Source organism: Notothenia rossii (genome assembly GCF_949606895.1).
Source record: "Notothenia rossii genome assembly, chromosome: 3".
Classification (NCBI taxonomy): Eukaryota; Metazoa; Chordata; class Actinopteri; order Perciformes; family Nototheniidae; genus Notothenia; species Notothenia rossii.
The window spans coordinates 26,578,569-26,606,214 of NC_136901.1; the positions used below are offsets into that span (position 1 = coordinate 26,578,569).

The 27,646-nt window shown below is 42.7% G+C and overlaps 2 protein-coding genes across 3 annotated transcripts; one reads left to right on the plus strand and one right to left on the minus strand.

Moving 5' to 3' along the window:
- The first annotated feature begins 910 nt into the window (after positions 1-910).
- Positions 911-20,026, plus strand: hspa12b (heat shock protein 12B). Of its 2 annotated transcripts, XM_079670770.1 has the most exons (16): positions 911-958; positions 1,319-1,358; positions 4,507-4,730; positions 6,047-6,110; positions 6,495-6,577; positions 7,128-7,252; positions 7,337-7,523; positions 7,800-7,904; positions 8,083-8,199; positions 9,638-9,815; positions 12,780-12,866; positions 14,261-14,365; positions 16,533-16,791; positions 16,879-16,982; positions 17,873-18,063; positions 18,132-20,026. In XM_079670770.1, exons 4-16 carry the CDS (start codon positions 6,065-6,067, stop codon positions 18,636-18,638), a joined length of 2,094 nt encoding a protein of 697 aa, XP_079526896.1. In that variant the 5' UTR covers positions 911-958; positions 1,319-1,358; positions 4,507-4,730; positions 6,047-6,064; the 3' UTR covers positions 18,639-20,026. The 2 variants fall into 2 exon arrangements, with proteins under 2 accessions (XP_079526896.1, XP_079526897.1); XM_079670771.1 differs by lacking the exon at positions 1,319-1,358.
- cct7 (chaperonin containing TCP1, subunit 7 (eta)) lies at positions 19,773-24,662 on the minus strand. Its single transcript, XM_079670784.1, has 12 exons — positions 24,591-24,662; positions 23,468-23,551; positions 23,309-23,378; positions 23,113-23,219; positions 22,333-22,511; positions 22,040-22,211; positions 21,767-21,931; positions 21,479-21,667; positions 21,241-21,338; positions 20,984-21,116; positions 20,693-20,899; positions 19,773-20,591 (listed from the first exon to the last, which is right to left on the minus strand). The coding sequence occupies exons 1-12, from the start codon at positions 24,594-24,596 to the stop codon at positions 20,358-20,360; spliced, it is 1,644 nt and encodes a 547-aa protein (XP_079526910.1). The 5' UTR covers positions 24,597-24,662; the 3' UTR covers positions 19,773-20,357.
- Between the last annotated feature and the right edge of the window lie 2,984 nt (positions 24,663-27,646).

Genomic DNA, 27,646 nt, shown 5'->3' on the forward strand with positions numbered 1-27,646 from the left:
TTTTGACAGTAAAATTGGCAGTGGTATATCCTACAAAAAGGTCAAAGTTTCATCCGTTGGTTTGATTCGAAGCTGACACCTTGTTTGCATCAGAGCCTTTTACAGCCTCTTCTTTTAGATAAATCAAAATTATGAGTTTCTCCTGTTTCCATAATGCAGGTTTAGAGATCCGACAATGTTTTTAGTATTGACAGCTATTCATCAGAACCACTGTTTGGCATAAACAAGAGGACGACAGTGGTGTGTCTTCCTCACTCTTTGTTTGATATAACCTTCGTAGTTTAGTGAAAACAGTATTAAATTGCTCATTTAGTTCTGGGTTCTGGCACGTTAACACTCCTTTTCCAAGCCTGAACTGAAACCACACGGATTCAAATAATCCATGACGCGCTATTGTTTTCTAAACCCTCATTCAGCCTCTGTCCTTAATAACGACGCAGGTGGAATGAACAACACTACAACATTCACCAGCTGTTCTCTTGAAAGCTAAAGGAGAGGAGATTGAGCAGTAAATAGGAGGGTGCATTACCCTGACATCACAGTGGAGGGCGACTGTAACACACAGTGTGGCTCTTGGGCAATATGCTGTCAATGTGGAGCACAAATATGTACCGCTATGTACATGAGAAATACTGCACCACCATAACCAATAATACTTGTTGAAATTAGTACTAAACTCCATAAAAGTGGGACCAATCTAAAAGAGGGACTCTGTCATGCAACATTTGGGGATCTTTTCTGAAGCGGCTTAAGGACAGCTCACCAAATTCAGGTCTATTTTTATGCACATTGTTTTATATTTTAACAACAAGGCAGGTAAATATCACAGCTCCAGAGTTAAGTGCTGAATACTGATTGAAAAACAAGTGACTGTACTCTGTACATATACCACTCATTTTTTCTTTTTTAGGTGGTGGAGGAAGAACAAGATGTTTGCAAGAAGTCAAGGTTACACAAGGTTAGTAGCTAACATAGAAATTATAACTTTGGGGGTGAATTATTCTTTTAACACACTGCCTAGACCTTCATACTGTCACAGGAGATCAACTTTACCTAACCCTTTACACGTACCAACTCTTCTCACACTATTGGTTGTTTTTCATTCTCCACTCTGCTGTAACATGACGTCCCCTCCCTCTTTTCTCTCTCCCTTTCTATAATTTTCACCCTCTGTATTTGCTATTGAATCATAAATCATACATTCCCTTCCTGTGCCTCTCTCTCCGCTTTGCGCTGCCTCTCTTTTTATTACACGATAGCCCAGACCTGATGTCAGAGGTCAGTCATGTTTAATATGTGCGTGTATCTTCTACCCCAGCCTTTCCTGTGGCCCTGGGTCCCCACCCCAGACTTCACCGGTAAGTGGGTTTGTCCGATGCCAATACATGGACAAATGCACGCATACACTCGCTGAAACATACAACACCCCAAGCTTGAACACAAGCAGGAAATATCTCGTTAGCAAGCACACTAAGGTACAATATAGCCTTATTATTTCTAAATATGAGGCTACCACAAGCGTCAGGTTAGCTTAGCACAAAAGTTCTAGTCCGTTTTTGTTGCTGGTAAGTGCATTTTTAAAGAAAAACATTGTAACAAAGCCAGTCTGACTGTTCCACCATATTTCCACCCTAAATGAGCTGGTAGCTGGCTGTGGCCTTTAGCTTGGTGTACCAATATTAGCATCTAACCCTCTAAGCAAGCCTACAGGAAAAATGTATTACCCAAAATGTCAAACTAATGCTTTAACACGCAGTTGCATAAATGTTTGTTGTCACCATGTTGCTATCACCATGACATAAACAACTAAACTGCCTTTAGATCATGTGACTTCCGTGCTCGCTATCTTGAGGGGAAGTGACAGGTTCTCCTTGGTGCTGTGCTGGAGTTTGGGGTCTATTTAGAGCAGTTGGAGGAAGAACAGTATCTGTGTGTGTGTGTGTGTGTGTGTGTGTGTGTGTGTGTGTGTGTGTGTGTGTGTGTGTGTGTGTGTGTGTGTGTGTGTGTGTGTGTGTGTGTGTGTGTGTGTGTGTGTGTGTGTGTGTGTGTGTGTGTGTGTGTGTGTGTGTGTGTGTGTGTTTGAATGCCCTCTTGCGTGTGTGTTATGGGTGTGCTTTCATCGCTCTAGTCTAAGACTTCCAGGGTCCCAGAGATAATATGGAATTCATGAGAGGAATGCCGACAGGGGTTCCTTCCTGTCAGCTGACTCCATCACTTCCTGCGTTGGGCTTCCTGCGTCTGGACCTCCAAGGAGAAGGGAGAGGCTGCATTGACCACAACAAAGGACCTGTTTCATGATTTAGAGTCACTTAAGTGATGGAGAAGCTTGACTGCGGCCCCCATGGTGGTTTCAAGCAGGTCTAATACAGATTAGAATAAGAGTGTCATGCACAATTCCCACGTTTTGTAAAAGTTAACATTTGAAATGCTGCCAACCAATTGCTAATTGCAGTCATTCAAAAATGAATTGAAGCAAATGAATATGGGCGAAGGATCAAACAAAATTGATTAAACAAAGAAAGATGTAAATGACAAAAGCCCAAGAAACAAAGAAGGAACAAATGTAGAACAATAAAAGTTGTAGAATAATAAAAGATGTAGAACAATAAAAGAGGCAATAAAGCGAGAAGGAGAGAGAGAGAGGTGATGGCAAGAGCCATATGGGGCCTCTTGGTTTTTGGGCAGAAAGGGAGACTTGCCAGGTAATGGCTTCCAGACACACACACACACACACACACACACACACACACACACACACACACACACACACACACACACACACACACACCACACACACACACACAAAACCTAATTTGATTTGGAAATCTGACAGGACAAGGAGACTGAGTGAATGTGTGTATATACCAGGGGCCTTTTCTTTCAAATACTCAGGAGGTCTGACTTCCGCTGTCCATTGGGAGGGGGGCCAGCTAGTGTGTGTGTGTGTGTGTGTGTGTGTGTGTGTGTGTGTGTGTGTGTGTGTGTGTGTGTGTGTGTGTGTGTGTGTGTGTGTGTGTGTGTGTGTGTGTGTGTGTGTGTGTGTGTGTGTGTGTGTGTGTGTGTGTGTGTGTGTGTGTGTGTGTGTGTGTGTGTGTGTGTGTGTGTGTGTGCACGCAGGCACTGGGGGTTAATGTATGCTTTCAATCACAGCTCTAGTGGGTAGAACTCAGATCCCTGCAGGATCAATGTGGACCAATCCAAACACACACACACGAATCCGGGCAAGAAAGCAAATAAATGTTTTTTCAAAAAAGTGCAACTGTTTCTTTAAACTAGACCGAAACATTAACATTAAAGTGGACCTATCATGCTATATTTGAATAATATAGTGTAGGACCATACCTATAAAAGGCATATTTATACTTTTTATTTTTCGAAATACCAAACAGATCATGCATTTGAGCCATTCCTCATTTAGCTCAATTTAACACTGTCTTTGCATGGGCTGATTCTGTGAGAACAGCACCATCTACAGGCCTGGCATATGTACTACAGCATCTCCAGCGCTTTCGAACTGCAATGTCCGTGGCTGTCTCATCCTGATTGGTGGAGTTGGCCCAATAGCCGTAGTGCCACTTCTGTGACGTCATAGAAGTGTTCAAATCTGGATCAGTCTGTATCAGATCCGTTGCAGCCCCTTTTTAAGAGATTTGGGTATGGAGGAAAATAGAGAGGGTTGTGTTTTCTGACACTTGGTGAGTTCCCTGGAACAATGGGGACACATATTCATGTATAAAATACGTACAAAAGTGCATTTTGCTTGATAGGTCCCCTTTAAATATGGAAAAAAGTTATCACTTTTTTTTAGATTGAATCAACACCTGGCTGCTTCCTGCTTTTGTCTGCAAAGTTAGAAAGTTGTGCATACAGGGTCATAAAAAGGTCATGGGAGGAGGACAATGACAAAGAAGTAGAAGGAAAGATAATTGAAACAAAACAACAGCATGTGGGGAGAAATTGAGAGATGAAACGAGAAGCAATGAGGAAGACAGGAAGCGATAATTAAAGAGAGGAAGGAGGGTTGTGGAGGAGTGGCAGGCTAGGGAGAGGGCAAGATAACTTTGGTTACACCGCCTGCTCAGGAATACTCCACCCTCAGCCTCCAACACAATATCTCAGTGAGGTAGATCCCCTAGCATTCCCCCCATATGTGCTGTCACAGCCCTCCCACTCCTGCAACGTGTGTGTGTGTGTGTGTGTGTGTGTGTGTGTGTGTGTGTGTGTGTGTGTGTGTGTGTGTGTGTGTGTGTGTGTGTGTGTGTGTGTGTGTGTGTGTGTGTGTGTGTGTGTGTGTGTGTGTGTGTGTGTGTGTGTGTGTGTGTGTGTGTGTGTGTGTGTGTGTGTGTGTGTGTGTGTGTCACTGCTTTTCTCTGACATTCCTACACAGAGCGGAGAGGAGGAGAGCAGGAGAGCGCGGCTGAAGAGAGAAAGAACTTTAAATCAGACGTTTCTTTCTCATACAAAGAAGTAAAAGAGAAACGTTGCAACTTATTTCTCCATCCATAGGGATTTGAAGTTCGGGAAATCTGCCTGCAAGTGGGAAAGTCTTTCATTTTTAACAAGGGTTTTCTGGAGAAGCATCCTCTTGAATCCAGTCCCAGTTTCCTCCTGTTCCTCTCCATCTCACTGCCTGGAAACGGACTCCAAACTTTGGACGGTGGATTTTTGGAACACTTATTTGGAGAGGCAACAAAGGACAAGAGTACAGTGTTTCAACAGCACACAAGGAGGTGAGTTAACATTGAAAGGGGACAAAAAGGGACTTATAATTGTAAGCTTTTGTAAGTTTAGTGCACTTTTTATCAACTTTTTTTGGACGAAAGTATCAGCACTTGATTTGTCTGAAGTCTTATGAGTTTTCCTTTAACTGTCTGGAGGCAAAGCTGCACTTCTAAAGGCTGCCACGCCAGAATAACTACCATATACACTATTGTTAATGGTGCATACAAGTGGAGTGTGTTGCACAATCCGTGCTTAATGCAACGTCTCCAGGGACTCAGAGTTGCTTGTTCTGCTGATCCCCTGCTAGATCTGAGTCGTGCATCTGCGAAAAGAGAGTGAGAAGGAAATAAATGAGGGGCAAGAGGGGCTGTAAATCCTTCGCTGTGCATTGATCTGAAAAGAGATGACGTGTTTGAAGGAGAGAAGAAGGAAAGAAAAACGTTTGTGCAGGAGAGATGAAGCTGGGAAGAGATGTGAGGATCAAGCTCTTTCTGGGTTTATCATCAAATAGCAAGGACAGGCATGGGAAAGAAAGCCAATCATACTCAAGAACACATTCAAATGTTTCAGGGTCATGCATGAATACATGTGCCCAGATGTTGCATGCATTGTAGGCAAAGAAAAATATGTCAAACTAACTTATGGTCTCTCTCTCGCTCTTACTTTCTAAAACACACACACACATAAACAGAAAGACATTTAAACAAACACATCTTTGTTTCATTGCTCTCGTCTGTTTAGTTTGCATGTGGCTCAGATCCCAGTCTTATCCAATGATTTCCACGGCTGCAAAACACACACACACACACACACACACACACACACACACACACACACACACACACACACACACACACACATAACAATATAAAAACGCACAAACATATGCACAAAGTCACAAAGTAAATGCTTGTACAGGAAGGCATACATTCAGTATAGAGACAGCTCAATGAAAAGGATTATACTACTAAAACAAATGAAATTCTCACACACACACATCATGAATTAGTTAATTTATAGTACTAATGCTTTTACACACCTCGTCTTCCATGATTCCCTTTTCCATCACAGTGCCCTCAAATTCATATAAATGTGAATAAGTCTTTAAATAAGTGCACAACATTCCTCAAGTGACCTTGAATGACTTTTTCCAGGTTATATTGTTTGTTCAACCCATCCAATAACTTATATAGCATTTAAATAAAGTGCTGACAGTTGCTGTGAATGATGGTTAGGGAGTATCTGAAGAATACGTGTTTCCAAATGTCTGGCTTTCTATTGCACAATATTTATTTTTGCATGATGTTGGTGTGTTCCTCTGCAGACCCTGGCTCCTGCAAAGATGGCTGACGAGGCGCAGCCTGACCCCGACAGCCTGCAGATTCCCGGTGAGAAACACACTCTCTCCTCCACAGTTTATACACATGCTTCAACACTATGGAAACCTGGTCAAAATGACTCACCTCCCGTTATCTTTTGGAGTGTGAACGCGCTGACCTTTCCATGTTCTTCTCCCACTTGGAAATTACCCTACTCAGATTCCAGTGACATTCCAGTCATTCCGGTTCATTAAAAATATTCAATATAGAGAGCTTCAGGTCAAGTGTGTGAAAGATAAGGTGTTGCCTGCATTTGTGCTCGTATGTTAGTGTAATAATCACTCTTTCCTTATGATAAGAAGCTGCATGTTCTTTGGCTATTTTGTTCAGTACGTGTCGCACTATTCCAATGCTTTAATGTGTTTATAATTCCCTTAATCCGCTAATTCACAGGTGATCATTTATCAGCCCCTCCATCGCCTGCCGCAGCTCGAAATGACTGCAGCATCACACCCCTCACACCTTCGCCCTCACCGGTAACTATGCACTAACACAAACACACATCCACCACAGACACTACAGTGAGGTGTCGAACTAAAGTGAGTACCCTATAAAAACACATTATCTCCACTAGAGGAGAGGAATGAAGGGAAGTCCTTGAAAAACAACAGATTTCTAAGCCAACCTGCTAATTTCCACTCTTCAAAACAATTTATGTCTGAAATGTGAGAGGCATGTGTTTTAAATTCCTTCCTCTCCAGACAGAAATGATCGCCTGCATTAGATCATGGACTGTGATATTTGTAGCAGACTATGAGGATTTATTCCTTTTTAGTGTTGAACCTTAAACAAGAGAACATGCTAACATGCTAATGTTTAGCAGGTAGACTATACTATGTTACACATTTTTACAGCATGAATACTTAGGCTAAACATTAGGAGAAAGAAACAAATGTGTTTCAAGGAACAAATTTGCCTTACGACCCAAGGTTGTATCATACTAGTTTTCACCGATTTCTCCTGAGGTAGATATGAATGTCTGTACCAATTTTCATAGCCACACAAATGTCCTTGTCTTTCTCTTAGAGGGTGGAGGTCAGACCCCGGATGTCCTGTCCTTTCTCAGTTGTCGTGGCGATAGACTTTGGGACGACCTCCAGCGGCTACGCCTTTAGCTTCACTCAGGACTCAGAGGCCATACACATGATGAAGTAAGACTCTGTTTTTGTTTCCTTGAACAAATTCAGTTTTATTATTGCCTTACCCTTGACCTCTTTTTCCTCCGATCCCTGTAGGCGCTGGGAGGGAGGGGACCCCGGTGTAGCCAATCAGAAGAGCCCAACGTGTCTGCTTCTGACTCCTGAATTGAAGTTCCACAGTTTTGGGTTTGCGGCCCGGGACTTTTACCACGACCTGGACCCGGAGGAGGCTCGACACTGGCTCTACTTCGATAAGTTCAAGATGAAGATCCACAGCACAAGTGTAAGAGGGATCAGGAGAATCTGAGAAGATGGGTGGAATCTGTGGGTGGCAATGACAGAAGAACTATTTTCATAAACTATCCAGAACAAAAGGGTTCAATTTACACATCCAGACCAGGATGCATTGTGGGAAGTGTAGGATCTTAGCCTCTGCAGCTTCCAATTGGGCAGTTTCTTTTCTTGAACTGTCTTTTGCAATTGTTATGACTTTGTTGTTGTAAGAATCAGACTTGTTCTTGCAGCAGTTTTTCAACAGTTGGGGTTGTGTTTGCTGCAGGACCTCACCATGGAGACGGAGCTGGAGGCGGTCAGCGGGCGGAAGGTCAGGGCCATCGAGGTGTTTGCTCACGCCCTGCACTTCTTCAGGGAACATGCTCTAAAGGTGCATTATGAAACCCCAAATAATTGCAGTATGGAACCTCATATTTATGTTTTTTATGTGTAGTCTAAAAGACAAGGTCCACAGATGAGCTCAAGTGCTTTGCTTTGACAGAAGCTCATAACTTGAATTCGGTTTTGAGTGTGTTTACCAAAGACGATGTTTCTTTGATTGGTTTTAGGAGGTGAAGGACCAGTCGTCATCAGTGCTGGAGGGAGAGGACATCCGATGGGTGATCACCGTCCCTGCTGTGTGGAGACAACCCGCCAAACAGTTCATGAGAGAGGCTGCATACCTGGTAGGAACATGAGCCAGGAGGGTCTCTACATCTAATATGTCTCCTGATCCATCCATTCTCGTAAAAACATGTACTGTATATAGGTCCTGTGAAAGAAAAACATTTGACCTATCTCAATATTTGGTGACACAACAGCATGAGATTAAGGCTCTTTAATGAATGTTCCCATGGAAGATCCCCTGCTATGCACACACACTCTGCACTTTTCCTTTATCCTCCCTGTATAGCTTCCCACCAACACACACACTCCTCCTTTGGTGCACTGCATTTGTCCCAATGACTTGTAGGAAGTGTGCGTACATGGACAGGAATGCAAGGGGGCCTATCACAATACACATCAATGAGAATGGACTGACCCATGAGTATAATTGTTAATTAATTAGCAACAGTCCATGGAAATGACTGTACTACTTTTACATTCAATATCATGCTTTATTCCTTATTCCCTCTCTGCAAAATGTTAAATGTTTCACGCACACACATTTGTTCACCTTTTCTCCTTTGCCCTTTATTTACCGGGGTACATACATAAATAGTCTAATGGACACACACTTTTACATGCACGCTGGCATATACACTGACATATACACACACCCTATGCTGGCTCCGGCTCTTGGCTGTCAGGGTGTGTGTGCTTCCTGCTGGCGATGATGTCATCTCAAGCGAACAATGAGGGAGACCGGCATACAAACACAGGAAGAGGTGTCCAGACCCCCGCCCTGCACACACACACCTAAAAACACAGGCTGTTCTCATACGCTGTTATAATTATCAAAAGTAATGCACGATTATTGTGCAAAAGTCTGCATAGGCAGGGGTCAGGGTGCATGGGTGAGTCAAACAAACACTTTCACACAAGACACCGCTGTTTGTGTGCAGAGTGAAAACAAAAGTCAACATTGACTCATTCGTTATGTATCTTCCGTACTCAAGCAACGCCACTTCCGTATTTGAACCCAAGCTACAATATTTTGCTAAACCTAGCCAAGTAATGGGGCCAGGTTATAAACTAATGTAATGTTGATATTGCCACAATATTTTAAGATTGAGGATTCCTTTTGTTCTAAATTTCACCAAATAATTCCAATATATTTATTAATCCCAAACTACGATCTTTCTTTCTTGAACCTAATTTATATATACTTTAACCAATTTCCCCTGGGATTTTTTAAAGTATTGGTGATTCTGATTCAAATTTTGTTGCACATTCTGAACCATACTCTTTTGTGGGAACACTGATCACTTGTGTTGCTGAACATTCATAGGCCAAAGAAGAATACAATAACTTTTGTAAAATATCCTACAAACCATTATATGAGGATGTTTGAGAACTTATTTTTCCAATATTTTTCCAATACTAATATGTCCTCAGTGTCTTAATACAATGGATAATGTTTCAGGGAAATAACACCTGTAATGTTCCTCTCCCTCTCTGTAGGCTGGTCTGGTGTCTCCTGATTGTCCGGAGCAGCTCCTCATCGCTCTGGAGCCGGAGGCCGCGTCCATTTACTGCCGCAAGCTCCGCCTCCACCAGGTGCTCGACCTGAGCTTACAGCCAATCACAAACGGCTTCGACCAGGAAGGCTCCAGACCCTTCGAATCCAGCTTCAGACAAGGTAGTGTGTGTGTGTGTGTGTGTGTGTGTGTGTGTGTGTGTGTGTGTGTGTGTGTGTGTGTGTGTGTGTGTGTGTGTGTGTGTGTGTGTGTGTGTGTGTGTGTGTGTGTGTGTGTGTGTGTGTGTGTGTGGGTGTGGGTGTGGGTGTGTGTGTGTGTGTGTGTGTGTGTGTGTGTGTGTGGGCTGGCGGGCGGGCGGGCGGGCGCGTGTGAGTGTTCTCTTGTGGACTTGGTCATTAGCATAAGCATGAAACCACAGCATGTTACTGGAAATGATGTTGTTGGATGTCACTTGATGATTGTGGTTTCATGCAAAGGATGAACTGGGGGGTGTGTGTGTGTGTGTGTGTGTGTGTGTGTGTGTGTGTGTGTGTGTGTGTGTGTGTGTGTGTGTGTGTGTGTGTGTGTGTGTGTGTGTGTGTGTGTGTGTGTGTGTGTGTGTGTGTGTGTGTGTGTGTGTGTGTGTGTGTGTGTGTGTGTGTGTGTGTGTGTGTGTGTAAAAAAAAGAGATTTGACCTCAGATACTACTTGTGGTTTTTCCTCAGATGACTTTGCAGTTGTGGATATAGTTCTGAGTCAATAGCTATGGCACAGAGTTATTTTCCTGATAGCACAGTTTAAAGAATGTTGTATATGCTAAAGCTCACTAAGTTACTTTTTTCTTCAACGCAAAATTGGAATATTATCATGTTATAAAGTTGCTGTTGTGAGCATGTAGGCAAACTGTTCCCTCTTAGAAGATACAGAGAACATTAGCATTTATTTTAAGCTTGGTTTCCAAGTCCAAGTTTCATCCTTATTTTGAGCTCTTCTCTCGAGGGAAACACCTGTTTCATTAGATGCTAACTGCTCCTTGCTTGTTAGCTTTCTGTCGGGCAGGTTGCGTAGAATTGGATTATCAGAGTTTTTGGTTCAAACGAAATAAGGTCTTCTATTAAGCCTGAAATGTAAGCTGATTTAAGTGGCAAGAGTGAACCAAAACAGTAAAGCTGCGAGCAGAAAACTAAAAATAAAGAACTGAAAGATGCTAAATCACTCCTTAGAACTGAGGGGAATTTGGTGATTACTCTCTGCAGTTTCAGGGAAAGACAATTTCCAGAACCACAAACTCTTTTCACTTTGCAACTCTATAGTATTTGAAAGGGTGAATAACTTTTACATTTTCCCGAAAATGCTGCCAATTTGCAGCCAAGAAACAAAGAGCGATTTCATGCTGAGAAAAAGGACAATGGTGCATTATTCAGCACACCAACATGCCGTCCAACAGCCCCTGCACAGGCCCACTTATACATATGCAGCCCCTCACACACACACACACACACACACACACACACACACACACACACACACACACACACACACACACACACACACACACACACACACACACACACACACACACACTAAACACAGGATATTGTAATTGGAACAAGGTGCAGTGAGACTATGATCTCACCACCCCCCCCCCCCCCCCCCCCGGCCTGTCATTCTCCCTCTCCTTCCCTGCATTCATTTTTCTTTCTTTTCCTTCTGTCTTGCTAACATTTCCTCCCCCTCTAACTTTTCCTTTTTGCCAGGACCTACACTTGGGAAAGACTCTGCAGAAACCGAACACCACACACACACACACACACACACACATACACACACACACACACACACACACACACACACACACACACACACACACACACACACACACACACACACACACACACACACACACACATTTTCTATTTTGCTGTTTCATGTAAATGCTTTCCAGACTTGCATTACATTCATCACCCCCATCCAAATGAACACACCAAAATACACACGCACACACACACACACATATTCCATACCCCCTAGATCCAGAGCCTTAAAACAATTGTTCGAGTCTTTGCTTTCAGGAAAATATGTTGCTCTTCAATCTTTGTTCTTTCTTTTCCTTTCTTGTATTTTCTTTGTTTGTTTCTGTCTTTGTTTCGAATACCTTTCTCTTATTCAAATGATCGTGGAGTGAAGAAACATGGGGTTTGAGGGAACCCTAGTAAAAACCACTTTGACCTAAATGATACAAACACTTCACTCCAGACTGTCAAACAAATCACACACACTGACACACACGTTTACATCAGGGCCGCAGCTTCACCAAAACCCTGTCAAAGTTGTTGAAAGACAAAAAAAGCGACCTTTCCTTAAAACTTCCTCCCTTAATCTTTAGATGTTCATCTTAAATCCATGATGTCTTTTTATGGGTCTACTTGCATGTATGGAGGCCCATTAAGTGTATCTGCTCTGTCAAAGGCTGTCAGGAGTTTTGTATTTCTGTCAGCTGCGCCCTGTTTTCCTTGGCCTCCCTCCGTACTCATAACCTGCCAGTCAGACGGTTAGCATGTCGAGAGCGGGGAGAAAGCTGAAATGTGAGAGCATTTCCAACATATTTCTTCTGTCATGCAAAAACATGATGACTCTGGTTTTGGTATGTTTTTCTTGTTTCACTTAGTGTGAAAGATTTGGGGTAAATGTCATGACTTCATGGGTTGTGAAACGTACTTTATGTTGTATAGATTAAAAGCATTCATCCTCATTAGGTTGAAAGTGTAAGTTATGGCATTAAACACTAGCTTAGTTTGTTTATACAGGCAGACTGTTTGGATGTTGGCAATGGTGAAAGGTGGAAATGATCCTTGGGTCCCAGAGCTGAAGAGAGTCCATCAAACCTTGTTGAATTGAAAAGGGCCCAGAGCATTGTTTCAGGGGGACAATAACTAATTTTCGAACCTGAGGGACCCAGAAATCCTTGCTTTGCCCCTGAAGAACTGCACAGCATAGAGGGGGCTTCAAACTGTATGGCTGAAAACAGCTGCCTGCTGAAGCTAAAAAACAATGTGAACTGATGTGCTGACCTAAATCATCTCACACAAGAGCATGTGCAGCATCCTATCCAAGTAAAAAACTGAAGTATGTTTTGTTTGTTGCAGCGAGGGAGCAGTTGAGGCGATCCAGACACAGCAGAACCTTCCTGGTGGAGAGTGGAACCGGAGAGCTGTGGTCGGAGCTGCAGACTGGTGAGAGACTGTGTGTGTGTGTGTGTGTGTGTGTGTGTGGGGGGGGGGGGGGGGTGTCGGAGTGTGTGTCAGACCCCACATGTTGGAGATATTGATGATTTTGACTTTTCACCCCAGCAGAAGCAAACCCACCTACTTACTCATTTATAGAAACCCTCTGTAACCTTTCCTTCCTGCTTAAAGTCATCTCATTCTGCACTTACTCTGTTCTTAATTCATGTTATTACTAATGTAAAGTTGTAACCTTACAAGAATACAATTAAAATATGAATATAAGGGCCAAGGATCAAGGGGCATGTCACCCTAAACTGCAGGATATATTTAGACCCTCTACTTATGTTAAAGCCCACATTTAAAATGTACTTTGGTGAAGGTATGTCAGTATTTAAAAGTAAAAGCAACCAGATCCAAAAGTTACACACAGTCCATAAATAGTAGTGTAACAAATGTATTAAAGACGTTAAAAAAATGAAAGGAGAATCAGCAAATCTTCAAACATGACAAGTTGGAATCACTATTATCAAAGTTAAACTCACAGACAAAATATCATTTTGTGAAGCTGTCAGGTTAATGTAGTGCAATAAGTACAGTATCCCTCTGAAATGTAATGGAGTTGTATTAGAGTAGCATGAAAAGAAAAATACTCAGGTCAAGTACCTCAAACTTGCACTTAAGTACTTGACTTCCACGCACAACCACAAAGTGTGAATCCACAGTGTCCAGTGTTGCCTGAGAGGATCCTACAGGACCAATACATCTACTTCTCCAGTTTTACACATGACAACCATCTGAGGAGCCACGCGTCCCTGCTGACCCTATCTGCTCCGTTTCCTGTCCCCACACACACACACACACACACACACACACACACACACACACACACACACACACACACACACACACACACACACACACACACACACACACACACACACACACACACACACACACACCCACAGGAAGGACCCAGCCCATGGGACTCTACATCTGCACTGTAAATAAACCAAAGGAGTAGAAGCCAGTTTTATTCGCCTCCTCCTTTCACATTTTCTTCTCTCATCCTCCATTTATTGTTCTTTTTGTGTAGCTTCTCTTTTCCTCACTCACTCATACGTGTCAAGGAGGGGTTCATCTAAACTCAGGGTAACTAAGTCAAAACCGGCTCTTATCGCAGAGCAGATTGTAAACACACAAGAGCAGAGGGCAGCAATCACAGCCTGGAGATTGTTTATGTTTGATGGTCTGCTGGTTGAAGAGTTTCAGGGGAAACACACACACATTAAGACATTCCACAAAAAAGAAGACACACTATCAATCCACTGTTTCCTTCTACAACTTATGGAGTGGAATTTGCACTGCAGTTATTAATGGTGTGTGTGTGCTCTCTCTTGCAGGGGACAGGTATATCGTTGCAGACTGTGGAGGTGGGACAGTGGACCTGACGGTGCATCAGATCGAGCAGCCACAGGGAACACTCAAAGAGCTCTACAAAGCTTCAGGTACTTTCACAATCTGCTAAAACACACACACAACTTCCTATGATTTAGTGCCTTCATAAGCTTAAACATCTGTTTGCAATGTCACATATTTATTTACGACTACAGGAAGCAGTATTTTAGTCCCCTGTACAGTATTTCATTTTACATTCAGTTTTTAGCTTATCTTCATTTATTTTACATGTATACACTTGCAACATTATCTTGCATTGTTTTATTTCTATTCTGTTTATTATTGCACTACTTTTATTGTTTTTATTGTTATGTCTTATATCAATCAATCAATCAATGTTTATTTATATAGCCCAATATCACAAATGTTACATTTGTCTCAGTGGACTTCACAGTTTGTACAGAATATCAGTATGACAATACGACATCCTCTGTCCTTAGACCCTCACATCGTACAAGGAAAAACTTCCAGAGAAAACCCACAGTTTAAAGGGAAAAATGGGAGAAACCTCAGGGAGAGCAACAGAGGAGGGATCCCTCTCCCAGGACGGACAGACGTGCAATAGATGCCGTGTGTAAATTGAAAAGATAATACATTTGCAACATAGGTAGTCCAAATGTTTGGAAATGCATGTGTGTATAATAGGAAGATGAATCCACGAGGATATCCATCCAGGACTTATGATCCAGGACCACAGCCACGACTCAAGATCCAGGACTCGCGATCCATGACACAGGACCGCAGGATCATCCATGACTCCGGATCCCGGCGTATATAGACACCAAAAAGAAAGACATTTGGGGAAGCTGGGTTAATCGGAACATGAGAGTACACAGGTATAGACAGAGAGAAGGAAGAAGTAAGATGTCCCCCGACAAACTAAGCCTATATCAGCAAAACTAGGGGCTGAATCTAATCAGCCCTAACTATAAGCTTTATCAAAAAGGAAGGTCTTAAGCGCACTCTTAAAAACGGATAGGGTGTCTGCCGCCCGAACACAAACTGGAAGCTGATTCCACAAAAGTGGAGCTTGATAAGAAAAGGCTCTGGCTCCCATTGTACTTTTAGAGACTCTAGGAACAACCAACAACCCTGCATTCTTGGAACGCAATGCCCTAGTAGGACAGTAGGGTATAATGAGTTTTTTAAGGTAAGATGGCGCCTGCCCATTAAGGGCTTTGTAGGCGAGAAGAAGAATTTTAAATTCTATCCTGTGTTCTATAGGGAGCCAGTGTAAGGCAGCCAGAACAGGAGTAATGTGGTCCCTTTTCCTAACTCTGGTTAGTACACGAGCTGCAGCATTTTGAATCAGCTGAAGCGACTTGACTGACTTATTGGTAAACCCTGATAATAAGGAGTTACGATAATCCAGCCTTGAAGTAAAAAATGCATGGACTAGTTTCTCTGCATCGTTTTGAGGCAAGATATGCCTGATTTTTGCAATGTTACGTAGATGGAAGTAGGCAGTCCTTGAAATTGATTTTATGTGGGTGTTAAAGGATAAATCCTGATCAAATATAAAACCAAGATTCCTTACAGTCTCACTGGAGGCCAAATTAATGCCATCCATAGTTAATATATCTTTAGATAATTTGTTTCGTAGATTCTTCGGGCCAAGTACAATAACTTCAGTTTTGGTCGTGTTTAACATCAAAAAATGTAACGTCATCCACGTTTTTAAGTCCTTGAGGCAGTCTTGAATTTTATTTAGATGATTAATTTCATCAGGCTTGATTGATAAATATAGTTGAGTATCATCCGCATAACAATGAAAGTTTACAGAATGATTCCTTATAATATTGCCTAACGGAAGCATAACTTATATATGTTTATGTTGGATTGTCAAAGGAGATCTTCATTGCTATAATTACAATGTAGCTACTGTGTATGACAATGAAACCTTTGAATTTGAATCTTTAAATCTTTTTTTTTTTGTAATTCAAATTTGGTTAGAATTCTTCACATAGAACAGTGAAATACTGGCGGCACACTTCATCAACAAATCCATCTCCCTCAGGGTCCTGGCACTGACATTACAAGACATGGCATACAATCAAATAAATAAATATAGAATAAGAAATTAAGTACATCAGCAATGTAAAAGAAAAGGTTTGCGATCCTTGATTAACTTTCAAATGAATAAACTCTATCAGCCCAAGGAGTATCCTCATCACTTTCTGAATCTTTGTATCTTTAAAGCTGCCGTTTCTCTTCCAGGCGGTCCGTACGGTGCGGTCGGAGTGGACCTGGCCTTTGAAGCCATGCTGTGTCAGATCTTCGGGGAGGACTTCATCAAGAGCTTCAAGGCCAAGCGTCCGGCGGCCTGGGTGGACCTCACCATCGCGTTCGAGGCGAGGAAACGGACTGCGGCGCCTGGCAGAGCCAACGCCCTCAACATCTCCCTGCCCTTCTCTTTCATCGACTTCTACAAGAGACAACGAGGGCAGAGTGTGGAGGCCGCCCTGAGGAGGAGCAAGTGAGCGGGGACTGGGAGAAGGGGGGGGTGTGTGTTTAATTAAACAATGGACGGATTTATGTGTGACATTAAAGACTCTCTCCTCAGTATGAACATCGTGAAGTGGTCGTCCCAGGGGATGCTGCGGCTCACGCAGGAAGCCATGAACGAGCTCTTCCAGCCCACCATCAGCAATATAGTCAAACACATCGGTGAGAAGCACAAAGACACGAGATCAGAGCAGAGCAGATTTGTTTTGAATAGCCCAAACCTCTGACTTTACAGGATGAGTTGCCCAAACTGGTGAGCTAATTCAGGGCAGCGCCAGTCCAAACCGTAAAAAGGCAAATACTCCACGCTCAGAGCAAACTATAGGCCCAAGAGCTTTCTTTGTATCCTTATTCTAGGTGCTAGTGACCTTACTGTTTGTTTTCCAGCCTTGTTCATTCTTAAAAAACTTGAGTGTCTGTTTTTAATCAGTCGCATTCCAGTGGTACAAAGCACTTAGATCTGCTGGCTTTTGTTGGATCAACATAAGACCAAGAGTGGATGTGTCAAATTGTTATAAAAAGAATACAACCCATTCTAACTTCCAGAGTCCTGCACCAGATGTGGTAACGGCCTATTTGCGTGGAAAGAAAACGTGTGTAAATGGGGCAAAAGCAAATGAGAGCAACCATATGTTGTCTTTTGTCAAAAGAAATCTGAAATGAAGACAACGGTTGACCATTTGTTACATCCAAAGCAGCTAATATTATCGAGTATAATTTGTCGACATGATTTTTCCATCTGTGAATGCGTTGCACTGATTGAGGGAATGAGTTGCGTACACTGGCATCAACCAAAGCCAGTTAAAGAGACTTTTTCTTGGATGGATTTGTGATTTAAGAACGGGGAGAATCCAGCTTAAACTGGGGTTAACATAAAGCACTTCAAAATCACCGACTGTGTAGCAGCCTGTTCGTTTATCCCAGGTTGGGCTTATTGGTCGCATCAGATTTCACGTGGATACCATTGCTAGTAAAGTGTAGGAAGTTAACGGAAGTGGATGAATGAAGTGAAATCATTCTGAAGGCTTTTTCCCATGTTCCTCCCGTGACAGAGGAGCTGGTGGCAAAGCCTGAGTTGCAAGGCGTGCGTTTCCTCTTCCTGGTCGGTGGTTTTGCCGAGTCGCCCATGCTGCAGAAAGCTGTCCAGAGAGCAGTGGGGCGGACGTGTCGCATCATCATCCCCCATGACGTGGGACTGACCATTCTGAAGGGGGCCGTGCTCTTTGGGCTGGATCCCACCGTGGTGAGTAATCAGGAGCAGCTTTTAGTGATGGAGGTCTTTGACAAGTTCTAACAGAATCTGTCTCTCAGGTCAGAGTGCGTCGCTGCCCCCTCATCTACGGCGTCGGCGTCCTGAACCGCTTCGTGGAGGGGCGCCACCCTCGGGACAAACTCCTCATCAAGGACGGCCGTGAGTGGTGCACCGACATCCTGGACCGCTTCGTCTGCGTGGACCAATCGGTGGCTCTGGGCGAGGTCGTGAAGCGGAGCTACACCCCCGCTCGTCTGGGGCAGCGCAAGATCATCATCAACATCTACTGCAGCCCCTCGGAGGATGTCACCTACATCTCAGACCCCGGGGTCAGGAAGTGCGGGACGATTACTTTAGACCTACCGGAGCCGCTACCGCTACCGGGAGCAGTGGGAGGAGAAGGCGGAGGAGGAGAAGCAGGAGGTGCTGGAGGAGGAGGAGGAGGACCGGAGAGGAGAGAGATCAGAGCCACTATGCAGTTTGGAGACACGGAGATCAAAGTCACAGCGGTTGACGTCATGTCTAACCGCTCCGTCCGGGCTTCCATAGACTTCCTGGCTAATTGAGGAGGAGCAGGAAGTGGAGAACAGGAAAAAACGGATTCTTGGGATGATAATTGTAGAATAATAAACGGTACTTTGGGAGTGGGAGACAGGTTTGTTTGGACTTCTAAGACTCACATCCTGTGATTAAGACATTTAGGCTTTACATTTACTCATTAAAGTAGAGAATAAAAATGTATTCAAACTTAGCCTTTTTTATTTTTTTTACTCAGCATCTCCTCAACTGGAGGGTAGGGCACCCTTTATTAACAAGAGGAGAAGAAAGTGTCTACTGTCTTCAGTCACCTTATAATGCTGTCACACGCATTTCCTGCCCCTTTCCTTTTGTATGACCTCTGTAAAGCCATAATGGAAGCTGGAGCAGTACACATCCCTTCTCCAATAAACGGATACCTTCTAATAAATCAACCTGTCCGTATTATACTACCTGGAGTGAGACTCACTCACGTTAATTAATTAATAGGAAGACCGTTTCCTTTTCCCTCATACAATGAATCACACAGGGATGTCAAAAGGGTCCGATACCTCATTCATATTTTTCTGTCCATATATGAGCTATTCACATCTACCTGGATTGCAGCTTTGTTCCCGATGTGACTGTGGTTGAGCGTGACCTAGTGGTGAAAGACTGAACTACAAGCTAAAAATCATCATTGAAGTAGAAACTAAGGACCCTTTAAAAGGAAGGACTGTGGCATTATTGCAAGATTTGCAAGTTACTTAAACCTTACATCACTATTCAGTTGTATGGTTTAGTATTAGACGTTTTTCACATCACATTACTTGAGTAAACTTGTCTTTAAAATATAAGTCTGCTCCTTTGGGGGCTTTATCCTTGATCATGCTGTGCCACATTAAATGTCTATCTGTATGCTGTAATGAACCGTATTCGTATGCATGTAAAGTAAGATTAAGAACCTGTGTACTCTGTTCAACATGAGACAATCTCATTTTTGTGCAGTTTGTAAAGCACAATCCTGTTATTATCATAATGATTAATCCATGGCCCTACATTTTACAATAAAATAACACATTTTACTAATTTTTCCCACAGTAAAATCTTTATTTGCATTTTTTTTTTTAAATACCTTAACAATCTTCTGTCCCCACCCTTGAACATAAGACACAAGTCAGCAGTATGATTTCAGCTGTGCATTTATTGATAAGAATGGTCCAATAAATAGTTTCACACAGCCTAAACAATGAATGGTTCAGAACTCTTTAACATCAGTGCTTTCCTTCCCATGTTACACATCAGTTTGTCAGGTAACACAAGCACAGATTAGAGCTGATGGAACAGCTGCTTCAGAGAGGAGAGCTCACTTTGAGGGGACAGGAGTGTTTCATCAAACCAAGGGGGGAACTACTTTCATTCTTGTATTGCATCATCACTTTTTCAGCAAAATGGCTACACATGGAAAGATACAGTGCTTGAAATGTTAAACAGACGTGACCTAGTGAAAGCTTCAGTAAGAAAAAACTACAGGTGACAAAGAAAAACAGACGTCAGCCATCTTTGACAAAAGTCTAACAATCCATCTTGAAATTGCTTCCCCTTTTTTGTTTCACTACACCTGCCAAATGCAATGTGTGTACGGCTGTTGAAACGCCAAATGTTCAACTACAATTACAATCTAAATGCAGATCAAACATGAACACCGTCCTCTATCTGCATTTGGGTTGTAATTCCAGTTTAGAAATGGGCTTCCGTTCCTGCGTCTCTTAGTGAGCATGGGGTCTGCCCATGCCGCGGCCCCGGCCCCTGCCGCCCCCTGGTGGTCCGTCCATGCTGCTGCGGGGGTTCTTGATGGTCTCGTCCACAGACAGGATGAGACAGGCTGCCTCTGATGCTGCTGTCAGAGCGTTGATCCTCACGATGGAGGGCTCCCAGACGCAGGCGATGTAGTTATCTGCAATATCCTCGTTGTTGATATCTACACCGTACCACATACCACCCTGCAGGGAGACAAAGTCAAGAAGAATTTAACAAATGTTCTGGGACAATCCCAAATCCTTATTGGAAGTCTGATTTAGGACTAGCATGGTTGACTTCCTACCTGTGCGTGTTTGGCGCGCAGTTTGTTCAGGATGTTGGTGGCGTCGAAGCCAGCGTTGTCACACAGCTGTCTGGGGATGATCTCCAGGGCCTTGGCGTACGCTCCGATCAGCAGCTGCTGTTTTCCAGGGATGGTCCTGGAATAATCCCTCAGGTACTTGGACAGCTCCATCTCTATCGCTCCTCCACCTGCTACAACTGAGTCATTCTGAAAACAGGTGAAGGAGGGTCAGATAACTGCGATAAGAGTACAGGGACCGGTTCTCCGTAACAATCCCATGCGTGTACTAACCTTGATGGCTCTGCGTACGATCATGATGGCGTCGTGCAGTGATCGCTCCGTCTCCTCTGTGAACTGCTCCGCTCCACCCCTCAGGATGATGGTGCAGGTCTTTGCCTTGGGGCAGCCCTTAAGGAAGTTATACCTGCAAACACAGAGAAGATGGGTGTGAGCGTTCGTAGAGAATAATAGAGCTTTATTTATTCTAAAGAGTAATACCCAGAAGAAGACGGACAAAAGCTTTTAACTTGTGCCTTTAACCTTCTTACCTGTCTCCTCCAACCTGGACCTCCTCAAAGTGTTCACACAGTCCCAGGACGTTGTCTGTCAGGGCCGTCACCGACGTCTGGATGGAGCCGCCGCACGCCTGGAAGACACATGACACAGTTTTAAAAGCTACTTCAAACATACAAGTGGCCACTAATAAATGTAACATTCCTCTATAGAATAGATTTACTTTAATCAATGTTAATAATTGTAATGTTGTATAGTTTGTCTGTTTCCTACCATCATGGTCCTCTTCATGTCCTCCTCCTGCACCCTGCCGGCACAGAACAGGTCTCTGTCAGCAAAGTACTGCGTGGCCACATCACCGATGGGCAGCTTGGACAGAACCACCTTGGCTCCTGACAGATGGATCTTCTCCAGTTTGTCGTACAGGATGGTCCACTCGGCGTCCACGATGGCCTGATACTCCTGCAGGAAGGTGGGAGGTAACAAAAAAAGGGGAGAGATTAACAACATTTTTGGGCACTTACTGCTCTCAATCATTATGTTATGTTTTAGTCTTCATACCTCGACATTTTTTACGCGAATCTCGGCGTTATCCTTCTCAGCCTTCAGCTCCAACTCCACGTTGAGCAAAGCAATCCTTGGGTTGTCATAACGTTTAGGCTGCATCTCAAACCCGGCATAGGAGAAAGTCTTCTTGAACGCAACTCCAGAGATCATATGGGAATCCTGTAGAAAATTTTAAATGTGAAATGAGGTTTCAAAGTCAAACTAAAATATTAAAACCCTTTGTTCACTCTGGTGTTTGAATAAAATAAAAATAAAAAATGTACAAACCTCAAGGGCTCCTCCAGGGACCTTCTTGATACCGATCAACTTGAGAGGCAGCAGGATGTCCAGAGACATGACGGCATCCACCACCATTTTGGAGAAGAAGTCCTTCTGACCAGCAATGAGCTTGGAATTCAGGGCGGTGGCTGCACACTTCTCCAGCAGCTGCCTCATCTCTCTGAGAGGAAAGATGGGATGGGAAAGTTCATTTCAAAAGTACAAAACAAGATTTAAAAAAAAGTTCTCTTCAACTCCAACCATGTCTTGTGAATAACCTGTTGGTTAAAGTGAGCACTTACTGCTTGTCGCCTTTCTTCACAGGCACGGCAATCTCCTTGATCTTGCTGACAGCGAGGTGGGTGGCGGTGCGGAAGGCTCTGATGATGGTCTGAGGGTGGAGACCCTCCTCCACATACGGCTTGAGCTGCTTCAGGAACTCAGCAGCCAGGAGGGTAACAGAGGTGGTGCCATCACCAACCTAAAATGGTGCAAGTAATGAAGAACATTTAAGAACTATTTGAGGATGTGGCTAAAACAAATCTAAGTAACCAGTTGCCTCAACATAATCCATTGTTAGAGCCACAATGTAGTCAGGGTTATTATTTCGAGTCATAATTTGATAAATGATTTAGTGATGGAGGGGTGATTTGTGTTGCCGTAGTGAATATGTTTTGATGAAGTGATTGTTTATTTTATATCGTAAATATGATCTGTTTCCGTGTACCTTCCGGTGTGTATTTAAGTGAGGTAATTGAGGACTGCCGGGGTGCTCGGAGACCTGATGAGACGGGGAGCGGAACTGTTTTTCGACCGCAAATTGCCGACAGAAATTAGTGTTGCAAATTGGACTGCAAACAAAGTATAGTTTAGTTTATATAGGAAAGTATACCGCCGAAATATTGTTTAAAGATTTGTTATTTTGAGACTATTTAAGTCAATACTTTTTTGTTAATAAATTACATTTTTTTGACTGAAAACCTTCGGCTGCTTATTGTTTTGGATGCGTGTCGTCAACCCCGCTCTATAGTGGCAAGAGTAAACCCTTGATGCATTAACATCCATGCTTAAACACTTCTCACCTCAGCATCCTGGGAGCGGGCGATGTCCACCAGGGTCTTGGCTGCAGGGTGAACCACATCCAGCAGTTTCAGGATGGTGGCTCCATCATTGGAGATGGTGGCCTTACCTGAAAAACACAATCACACATTTTCAGTAAGAAAATAGTACTCATCACTTAATCCATTCCTCCATCCTTGTCTTCCCATTTCTCCTCACCTCTGCCATCCACCATCAGTTTGTCCATGCCCCTTGGACCAAGGGTGGTCCGGACAGCCTCAGCAATAACCTGGAGAGACACAACAGGGGTATTTAGACTGACCAATTCAAAAAGGGTAAGAAAACAAATACAGGGGGGGGAATTAAAGTTTTGCTGACCTGGCAGGCATTGATGTTGCTGACGAGCTGGGGAACGCCCTGAGACGTGTCTGTCCCCTCCTTCAGCAGGATAACTGGTGTGGGCTGGAGAGAGAAAGGGATAAAAGGAATTGAGAAGAAAGCGTGGTTGCTGTTTAAAAAAAATAATAATTAAATGCATAATTATGCCATGTGTAAAAAGTGCAGCATGTTTCACATAATTGATAAGCATTGGGATCTTCCTTATCCCAAAAATATTTGACATTATTACTATGGTATTGTCACTCAGCTTGGGTAAAAACTAGAAGTTGTATTGCTTTACCATTTAAGGCAATAACCTAAAGTGTTAACACACAGGCTGTGGCTACTTCTTGTAGCTGCAGGGTGTGATGCTTTTGTTACACACACATGATGTGCGACACTGTCAAAAGCATGCAGTCTGTACTTCATGTTGTTTTCTGCTTCATATAGTCTGCTAATAATAATGCTCATTGTAGCAGACTTAAGTTACATGTAAAAAAAAAAACACATTCAACACACTTTAGATACTGTTTTCTGTTCATTAGCTAGCAGGAATTAGCAAATGACTTAGCAAGAGTCACTTGTCTTTGTTGCTCTGCGTCATTCTCTTTCAGACAGCTATGTCTCATAAATATACAGACACATACGAATGCTACTTGACCAATAGCACTAACAAAACCAGAAATAGATTTAACTTAATTTAATAGGCTCTTCCGTTAGCTTCCTATGCAGCCACTCATACAAAGAAGCTTAACACACAGCAGATAACATGACAATAACCAGACTAACAATGACCATTTCAAAAGCTGTTAACAATTTATATACAGACATATACTTAAATTAAATTTAGAGACCAAAAGGTAACCAGCTGAGCGTACTATATATTTTATTCAATAGCATCACCGTTAGCTTCGTAAACGCCCATTGGTAGCATACGAGGCTAACAGTCTGGCTAAAAATAAAGCCGTTTTACAATCATTTTCCAATAAATCGTTGTTTCTTTAGACCGACAAAGGGATGCCACATAAATGATGAGTTATCTAGATACAGATGCCCGCTGAGAAACTGAAGGATGGACACGGATTAAACATTTGATTTCGGGCATGAATGCTAACTCACTCACCATCATCTTTGCAGTTCCTTCGAGAAGCTTTCCACCGGCGTCCCTTCCCAGAATGCTGTTCGACTCAAAAAGCAGTCGGTGCTGCGTTCAAGAACATGCTGCAACGAATTTTTTAATTGTATGAATTGTACCTAAATACAGATTTATTGATAAACAACTCCTTTTTTGCAAATGCTGTTAGTGTAAAAACAATAATATGAAGTGTTTAGTATAGTAATGCACACAGATGACATTTTGAAAAAACAATAATATGAATACATTGTGTACAAACATATGATATCACACTATGACACAAATAGGTATGTGTAGATTGTTCATTAAAATCTCTTACATTATTATTACATTTGTACTGAATTAAAACATATATATATATATATATATTATTTAAATGTGTATTTATATGTCTGTCTGTTTTTATTTATTTACTACCAAAGGATTTCGTTTTTTGTCTTAAGTGTGAGACAAACTATACTCAAATGTAATCTTTTTTTTATTCATGGCAGGTTTTATCATATTAGGCAAAGTTTCCGAAAGACACCTGCATGGAAAACTTTCATCAACACACAAACCTGCAAAGAGATCAGGTGAGTTCATTTTCATGTCACCATACATTAACACATCATATTGAGCATGCAAGCTGTTTCTTTGCATAGTGGGATGGAAATTGCTCTGGAATTTTGCATTTTATAAAACAACAATGCAGTTGTCTTTTTTTTCTGTCCATATCATAGAGAAAACACTGCAGACTAGATGTTTTTTTATTCAGAGAGTTAAAAATAAATTTTCCAGTAGAACCAAGTGCAAGAAATGTTGGGCTTTGAGGGGATTGTTAGGATTCTTATGAAATGGCATTAGGCTATATGAAGTATTAATCTATACTACAGCATAGTCAGTTTTACAAAATGGCGATTGACCACCGCTACAGGTTTGGAGGAGGGAACAGAAGTACTAATAAGGAAGTTAAGCAATCCACCCTCAGATATTTTTGATGAAAGACAAAATATGTTTTGCTGCTGCCTTCCAACGATATGAATGTGCTTTAGAAATGTATAAGCTTCTGGTTGTTATCCCTCTATACAGCAGAGATGGGAATTAAAGTGGACCTATCATGCTATATTTGAATAATATAGTGTAGGACCATACCTATATAATGCACATTTATACTTTTTATTTTTCAAAATACCAAACAGATCATGCATTTTAGCCATTCCTCATTTCGCTCAATTTAACACTGCCTTTCATGCTCGGATTCAGTGAGAACAGCATCATCTACAGGCCTGAAATATGTACTACAGCGTCTCCAGCGCTTTCGAACGGCAATGTCCGTGGCTGTCTCCTCCTGATTGGTGGAGTTGGCCCAATAGCCGTAGCGCCACTTCTGTGACGTCATAGAAGTGTTCAAATCTGGATCAGTCTGTATCAGATCCGTTGCATCCCCTTTTTAAGAGATTTGGGTATGGAGGAAAATAGAGAGGGTTGTGTTTTCTGACATTTGGTGAGTTCCCTGGAACAACGGGGACACATATTCATGTATAACAGTGCAATTTGCATGATAGGTCACCTTTAAGTAACCATTTAAGGTAACCCTGTTGAGATATTGGGGGTTTCAGCGGGTGTTTCCTGAGCACGGCAGCCGGCCCAGTCGGTGCAGGTAGAGCAGCGGCTGCAGGTAGCTACAGCTGGCGGCAGCAGCCAGACCAGAGGTCCGGTACTGACACTTCATCACAACAGCTGAAAACCTCCCCTCCATCATCATGGTGATGATGAGGGGGAGGTAGTTGAGAGAGAGGACGGCCTGGATGATGACAAAGGTCACAAAGGCTTTCTTCTTCATGGAATTCATCTTTCCTTTTTCCCTCGGCTTGCTACCTCCAACTTCCTTTTCCTCCGCCCTTTCTTCTTCCCTCTCCTCCATCCTCACAACTTGACCCCCGGATTTCTGAGTCTTTCTCTCTTCTTCCCCTTTCTTCTTCTTCTTCTTCTTCTCCTCCTCCTTCCCCTCAGTGTCCCCCGGGGGAGGTTTTTTTAATTCTCTGAGAACATGCAGGGTGCAGAAGGTGTCTATGATGAACGTAGGGAGGAACACCAGGCACAGGGTGAAGATGGAGCGCTGGACAATAGAAGAGATCGCCAGGATGATGTAAATGCACCAGCAGACACCCAAACATGGCCACCTGTACCCACGCTCCTTGATCCTAAAAGAAGGGGAAGTAGGAAGGAGCACAGGTATTGATGTTCTCCAGCACTTCCAGAAATTCATCAGGTCCGAAGATTGTTCCTTTCTTCAGGTTCACTTACCATCATGTTCAAATAATCATCTTTAAAGATATAAAGATGTGTACACATCTACAGCTTTTTATAAAGTAATTACCGAAGACATAAAATGAAAATCAGGTGTCTTTCTTTTGAGATAAATACATTTGATAAAACAAACAAAAGAAGGACGATTTGGAGAAATGTTCGACTTCTTCCAGATTTCTAGATACATTTCCTGAATCATTCTGAATTTGTTATACCAGTCCTTAGCCGGACGGCTAAAATTATTGTTCGTGCTTTTTACAGTACTACGGCTTCCACACATTTTTCTATGGATTTTTTGTCAAAGCACTTAAGATATTCATTACTATCGGGATGTTAAGAGCATTCCATGGAATATAACAAAAAATGTATCTCGAGCCTGTTTCTCAAACTTACCTACCCAACTTTTGTGTGAAGTCACAATGAATATGGTGTTATGTCTTTACTGCTATTACTCTAAGGCCCATTATTAGACAGTGTTATCAACCGTTATCAACCCCAGAGCCACTCTAAAATAAGCAAATAGGTCTTACATCTCTAAGGACATCATCATGTGTGTGGTCTTACCGTAGATATAGGATGGGTCGCACCACAGCGACATACCTCTCCACACACGACAGGCAGAGCAGCAGAGGCTTCATGATGAGCACCATGGAGGACAGGAAGGTCACGACAGCCAGCACATTAACGCTACGCCACAGCCAATGATTGATAAAAAACAGAGGAATAGCCATGAAGAAGATCAGCTGGGCGATGGT

What these genes read in the sequence shown, in the direction of transcription:
- hspa12b (XM_079670770.1), top strand. Translation starts at nt 6,065, where the DNA reads ATGGCTGACGAGGCGCAGCCTGACCCCGACAGCCTGCAGATTCCCG. An exon ending in TCACACCTTCGCCCTCACCG is followed by an intron (nt 6,578 to 7,127) that starts GTAACTATGCAC and finishes TCTTTCTCTTAG; the next exon opens with AGGGTGGAGGTCAGACCCCG. An exon ending in AGAGCTCTACAAAGCTTCAG is followed by an intron (nt 14,366 to 16,532) that starts GTACTTTCACAA and finishes TTTCTCTTCCAG; the next exon opens with GCGGTCCGTACGGTGCGGTC.
- cct7 (XM_079670784.1), bottom strand. An exon ending in TCCCTGGAGGAGCCCTTGAG is followed by an intron (nt 21,932 to 22,039) that starts GTTTGTACATTT and finishes AATTTTCTACAG; the next exon opens with GATTCCCATATGATCTCTGG. An exon ending in TTCGCGTAAAAAATGTCGAG is followed by an intron (nt 21,668 to 21,766) that starts GTATGAAGACTA and finishes ACCTTCCTGCAG; the next exon opens with GAGTATCAGGCCATCGTGGA.